Source organism: Phycodurus eques, chromosome 16, assembly GCF_024500275.1.
Source record: "Phycodurus eques isolate BA_2022a chromosome 16, UOR_Pequ_1.1, whole genome shotgun sequence".
NCBI lineage: Eukaryota > Metazoa > Chordata > Actinopteri > Syngnathiformes > Syngnathidae > Phycodurus > Phycodurus eques.
Window position 1 is genome coordinate 18,580,773 of NC_084540.1, and position 6,895 is coordinate 18,587,667.

Consider the following 6,895-nt stretch of genomic DNA (forward strand, 5'->3'; position numbering starts at 1 on the left):
TTCCAGGGTAAAAAAATGATTTCGTTTATTTTTTTTTTAAATTATGTCAAATGTCTCCATGTAGATTCTGTCATCCTGGTCATGGTAAGTTTCAATCAAGCCAACTGGGCTGTTCTTGTTTGTTGAAGAGATTTCACTTTTAATCAAAAGGGCTTCTTCAGTTCTGAATTTAGAAAATTAAGAAATTGGTCAATTTTGACATTGATAACTGAAGAAACCTTTTGGTGGTGCAATGTCTTCGGCAAACAAGAACAGTCCAGTTTCAAGATTTCCGATGAAAATTGTGGTGCAAAGGCCTGTTCAACGCTGCTTGCAGCTTTAATTTGCTTTTGTAGTTTGGTATGGAACAACACCATACAGGTAAGCCGTTTGTAATAATTTGGTTACCTTATTTAGCTACAAGAGAGGCAACATCTGTCACACCTACTAGAAACACCTTTCTGTATTAATATTTGAGAACTGTTGTTGGACTGCTAGCTTACGAAGGTGTATCTAATTTTGGGGCCAGTCAGTGTACATTCACTGGTTACGTGGAAAATGTGGTATATTATCTAAATTGATGACATCGCCACAAATGGACAAATCTTTTATTGAAAATGAGATGAGTTAGGATATTTACATTGCAACGGAATAACATGATGAGCCGTGTTAACATGGCAAATGATAAAACCAGTGAGCATTGTTTTTGCCAACTGGTAAAATGTGACAATAACACATCTATTAGCTTGCTACCAAAAACATTCAACTCAACTACAACCCCAATTCCAATGAAGTTGGGACATTATGTTAAACATAAATAAAAACAGAATACAATTATTTGCAAATCATGTTCAACCTCTATTTAATTGAATACACTACAAAGACAAGATATGTAATGTTCAAACTGTTCCAAACAGGTGTTTGATGAGCATTCCTCAACTTTCTCAGTGTTTTTTGCCACCTGTCCCAGCTTATTCGGAATGTGTTGCAGCAACAAAATTCTAAGTTCATGATTATTTGCTAAAAACAATCAAGTTTATCAGTTTGAACATTAAATATCTTGTCTTTGTAGTGTATTCAATTAAATATAGATTGAAGATGATTTGCAAATCATTGTATTCTGTTTTTATTTATGTTTAACACAATGTCCCAACTTCATTCGAATTGGGGTTATAGAAAAAGACAAAAACAAAACAACAAAAAAAAGAGATTATGGGGCATCTTCCTGTCCATTTTACAGTCTTCCTACCAAACTTGACAACTTTTGATGAGTTCTTTCATTTGCTTGATTGCATCTACGGACGAGTCCTTGAGTGCCAGTCCCAGTAAGACGGGCCTGTTGCCGGCTTCTAGCGAGACAAACGTTCCCAGGTTTTTGCCACACACGTGTGTCAGGGGCTGAAAACAAACACATATGTAAGACAAAACAGTAGCACGTATCTGACTTTTCTTAACATACCATGCACGCATTTAGAGAACAAAATTCATCCCGTCTACCTCGTCCCTTCCCAGCAGCACTTTGGTGGCGAATATCGGGGCGCTGAAGTCATCACACCTGGACTCGGGCGTGACGGACACCAACGTTCCGATCTTGCCGTATTGCGTTATGACGATGAATATGTAATTACTGAACTTTGTGCAGACAACTTGCGTGGCGATGCCGTTGATTTCTTTCTGCGTCTGTCTCGACGAGATGATGGACTCAGCCGTAGACATTGTGTCGATCCTGAGGAGGCAAACACCACAGCATAGGAAAGGATATTTTATTCATCAATAATTAAAGGCAAAACAGTTTGCTCGAATATGTACTGTAAACGTCACGCAAAAATGATGACCTTTGTAGATCATCTAAATTCTTATTTCAGGGACAATGACAATCACACTATGCAATTCATCTTAGTCTTCCTAATTTTTATTGATATGTGCATTCAGATCGAGGTGAACTAACCCCTTAAAATCGACCTAAACAGTGTTTGCAAATTTGCAGCTTCTCTGTCCAATGCGCGGTAAACAAGTGCATTATTTGGCCACAGAATTGGCTGGGAATTCTCTCGTAGTTTTGTCTTCAGATGAATTCCCCACACAAGCTTTTCAAATCCACACTTTGTCCCGCGACACTGACTTTTGCTTGGCGTTAGCGATCCAGACGCTAACATTAGCCACACAATTGCTGCGCGGCTTCAGCTGACGAAAGAGACAAAAATGACAAGAACAGCTTTTGGATATCAAGATTCAAACTCTTCCTTACCTTTGGTTAGCCGCCGAGACGCTTCAATTTCACCGATACGCACTTTGTTCCACGAAAGTTAGCCAAACGTGCGCCGTGTTTTGGTTTCAATTTGAAAGTCCGCTGCAAAACGGCGTCTGCGTCATGGCGTCATGACGTCACGACGCCGTGCTTCCGGGTTGCTTTCGCCTGCATATAAATCAAAGAATGGAATAATAAAAAAATAAGAAGAACAATAATAAGAAAGAGAAAACAAACGACAAAATAAAATAGGATAGTACATTTAAAAAATGACCCAAAAATGACCCTGGTACAAAAGTTGTATGGTTTGGTCGATATGTTTTTCAAGACCCGCCTTTTTAATTGCAGTATATTTGAAATACTACTACTACAGTTTATACTACTACTACTACTACTACTACTACTACTACTACTACTACTAACTCACTAACTAAATAATTTTCATTGTATTCGGTATGGTTTGGTTCTTTAGAGGTGCAAAACTTGATTAATCGGCAACTGGTCAATTATCAAATTAATCGACAATGATTTTGATAATCAATTAATCATTTAGAGACATTGCTTAACTTAAAAGTGCCCAAATACTCATTTTCTAAAATGTGAATATTCTCAGATTATCTTTGTTTAATAAATAATAATCATTTTCAAAAAGCATTTGAAAACATCTGGTTTTACTTTAGAAAACAATGATAAACATTTCCCCCAATTTCTGACATGTTACTGACCACACCAGTAAGTGGATCATAATCAAGTTATGGGGAAAAAAATACAATTCAGTTGAATCTATTGCGAAAATAATTGTTACTGGCAGCCGTAGTATGAATCACCTGTAATTGGCATGTAGTTGAACCCGAAGCAGGCTCCGAAGTGTACATCAAACTAGTAGCCCTTTGCATTAACCAAAGAAGTCGCTCCCAGTTTCATAAAGGTTGGTGAGCACAACACCACTCGCTCTCGTGTAATATTGCTTAACTGTTGTGTATTTCGTTTGGTTAATCATGAAACAATATGGTACTTAATAAACAACAATACTCAGTTAATAAATAGGAAAAAAAGATTTTGCAATAAACTTTAATGCAAAATATATTCGTCGATTTATTGATCGAATAATTGATAGAATATTCGATCCTAAAAAAACTCGATAGTGACAGCCGTCGTTTCCCCCGTCTTGATTCTTAATTACAGTACACAGTACATCCTTCCAGTTTCACCCAGATTTATGTAATTAAAGTGCCATCTTTAGATTAAAATCCCATGTTTTGCTCCCCTGGTAATGTGAGGATAATTCAATGTAAAACTTGTACAACCTTGCTTAACACTGGTAAACTTGAGTCCATAAAGTGGAACAAGACACTGGCAGGAAATCACAGGGAAGTTGGATTTGAACTGGAGCCAAACTAATTTTAGATGTCATATGAGTCTTTAAATTTAAATGAAAACATTTCAACCTACAACCAGAGGCTTTAAGCTCATTTATTTTTATTGGCATAGATATTTGAAGGTCCTCACAGCAGGGGGAAAGGAGGATCTGCATGACTTCTTCTCTCATCTGTTGGTTTTCTTTTGTAATGGGCCCCACTAATAACCGCTTTAAACCAACGTGACATTTGAACAGAACGAGGCCGCAGATAAGCAGACGCAGCTTCATGCGAGACGAGCGCCCGAGGAAATTTCACAGTCATCAAAAGTGCTTATGAGTCTTTTCATTTTTTTATTTTATTCCATTCTAGGTGGATGTGAAGCACCAGTGAAGTCTACAAGTGCTGCATCAGGCTGGTCGGAAAGGCAGCGTCCCTGTGACACATTGGCAATGTCAAACGGAGCACCAGACTCAGCAGAATTGCTATGCATTGTGGGTAGGCGGCAGCGCGTTTGAAATTGGTAGGACAAAACTGATCATGTTGTCGTCTTGATGCTGACAAACGGCGACCCGAATATCAATAAACAACATGTCAGCGTAAATGCATGGAAACATTAAAGCACAAGGTGTTCAGAAGTGATAGTGCGGCTTGAGTATTTGTATTAAAAATGTTTATTCATACATCTAGCAAAGACGATATTATAGTACTCCAGAAATAATATGCCTATGTTGCACAAAACTCAAGAGTTTGAACATGAGAATGAGTGGTCTCAACATGGGGGTGTTAAGAGAAGAATGTAGACGCACTGACATTTGCTATCAAAACAAGAATTTTTTACACTGGGCAGCGCGCTGGACTAGTGGTTAGCACGTCAGCCGCACAGGTTTGACGTTCCGGGTTCGGATCTTGTGAAGTTTGAATGTTGTTGCCGTCGTGCTTGTGAGTTTTCTCCAGGTATTCCATCTTGCTTCCACAATTCAAACAGAGCCATGTTAGGTTCTTTGACGACTGCAAATCGTTCATAAGTGGAAATGTGACTGTGAATTACGAGTACAAACAGTACCGAGTACATCTTGCAATTGTAATGAAAATATGTTTTATTTTCTCCAGATATTGCTGAAAACACACACATTTTCTTGAACATGGCATAAGTTTCACTGAAATATAACAGAGTAGCAACCTTTTAATACGGACATTTTAAATTCCAATTGCATGTTTTTCTAACAGTCTTGCCACACGTATCACTTACCTAGCTCTAGTCTGTAACACAAGGCTTTTCAGTTATGTGGTACCACAGTCTAAACACCAGGGGCCACTATGTAAAAGGAGTATAAAGAAGAGGGAGGAAGAAAATAAGATGAAGAACGTAGACTCCAGTGTATATGAAAGTAGGAATATGGATGGCATTCTCTGTGTGTTAACAACCAAATAAAGTGAGTAAAAAGAAAGACAAGACTTCTTCTTGGGCTCGATAAAGTTTGTGCTCGCCGGAGAGCCCGCTACCAAAAACCCGCGGGGCGGCGGCCTCCGTCGTCGCCCGAACGGAGCTCATCCAGTTATGTCTGATTGGTAAAGTGTTTTTTGCACACTTGTACTACCACTTTAAGTTTGCAGCTCATAGCTTTTGTGATTTCATGAGAGAATGTTTTCAAACACACATACAGCCACCACCATCGCCACTTGATTCGGAAAACATTTTTTACCTTCACTTTTGTAAAAGTTGACACCGTGACGGTGCGTTTGGAAGGCTCTCAAATTTGGAAGGCTCTCACATTTACATTGCCTGTGTCAAAAATGTCACCCCGGATGAAAATGGGTTGTTGGGAAAGAATCCTACCAATCACCTGATTGGACGCTTGGCCAGAAGAAACACTTAACACAACATGCACACTCCAACAAACACACTCTATTATTACCTTGGTGGCCACTAGAGTGCTGTGCTGTATTGCAGATGGACCATTTGCTGTGACATTTGGAAATTGCACTACAGCCACGTGGGATTTTTACCACAGAGGCCACTTTCCATCGAGTGTTTTTGAAAATACAAGACAAGGAGAATCCGAAAGGGCCAACATGCTCAGTGCATTTGTCTGAAAGCTTTGACAAGTCACCCCCCCCCCCCGCCCCTCCCTAAAAAAAAACAAAAAACAAAAAAATAAACACCCTCGATCTTGTCTTGCCCTTTCAGCTCTATTTATTTCGATTTATTGGATATAGAGGAATTCAGTCAAGTTGTTCCACATTTCTTGCTAGATTTAAAATACTGATTGCATTTGTGAAGTTAATTAAGGTTATGTTAATTCAAGCCTTTCAAATTGTTCATTGGTGGGAATGTGAATGGTCATTTCGTTATATGCTGGTTAGTCAGCGTCAGAGTCCGCGTACTCCGCCTCTGGCCCACAAGTCAGTTAGGATGGACTCCAGCTCACTGTGACCCTGAACAGGATAAGCGGGACAAAATGAACGACTGAATGAACACCACTGGACCCGCACCAACACACAGCAAATTATGGCAGACGTCCCGCACTGAAAATGCAGTTTTGGACCACAAAACACAATATTTTGCTGTGATTTCAAAGTGCATAGGACACCATTATTTGCACACCATTCAAATGAAAGCACATTTAACCAAACAATGTCAGTTTTCTACAAATTATTGTCATATCTGGTCACAATAGGCTCGATTAGGTTTCAGCAGGGATGGCAAACATATGGTCCGTGGTCCAAATGTGGTCCGTGGATGCATTTCATCGCTCGCATTTGACGAAATAAAACCGTCAAGAGGAAATGTAAGAAAACGCCTCATAACATGAACACAGAAAATGTTCATTTACTTAGTAGAGATTTGCTTGATAATCACATTTTTAAAAGGACCTTTATTATGGCTTTTGGAAGACTGTACTGAAATGTGCTGGGGAAAAAAAAACAACTAATGCTATATTTCACCATTTGAAACACCACAAAACAAAAACTAAGAGGTGCTTTACATCATTCATGACACCAAGTTACTACACACAAGCTTACACAACTTATGACATCGGCGTAGATAATGAATGCTTGTTAAACACGAGTGGAGGAGGGCGTTGTACACCTCATATTTCCGTCACAAGCCAGCAGTCATCATTTTGGGTGCAAGGTGTTGCGCCACTGATAAGCCCCTTGAGACTCCCCAGTATTCAGGTCAACTGCGGATGTACTGTATACTTTGCTCAAATTTGAGTGTGTGCGCGCGCGTGTGTGTGTGTGTGTGTGTGTGTGTGTGCGTGAGAGAGAGAGAAAGAATAGATGTTCATCTGTTGGGTAGTTA

General features: G+C 39.3%; 1 protein-coding gene across 1 annotated transcript; it reads right to left on the minus strand.

The window, feature by feature from the left end:
- Positions 1-582: 582 nt before the first annotated feature.
- Positions 583-2,344, minus strand: psmg3 (proteasome (prosome, macropain) assembly chaperone 3). The gene is made up of 3 exons (XM_061700944.1): positions 2,228-2,344; positions 1,477-1,705; positions 583-1,377 (listed from the first exon to the last, which is right to left on the minus strand). Exons 2-3 carry the CDS (start codon positions 1,693-1,695, stop codon positions 1,225-1,227), a joined length of 372 nt encoding a protein of 123 aa, XP_061556928.1. The 5' UTR covers positions 1,696-1,705; positions 2,228-2,344; the 3' UTR covers positions 583-1,224.
- Positions 2,345-6,895: the final 4,551 nt, after the last annotated feature.

Coding starts and splice junctions, on each gene's coding strand:
- psmg3 (XM_061700944.1), bottom strand. CDS start 1,695: ATGTCTACGGCTGAGTCCATCATCTCGTCGAGACAGACGCAGAAAGAA. Junction 1,378..1,476: donor TGCTGCTGGGAAGGGACGAG/GTAGACGGGATG, acceptor GTTTGTTTTCAG/CCCCTGACACACGTGTGTGG.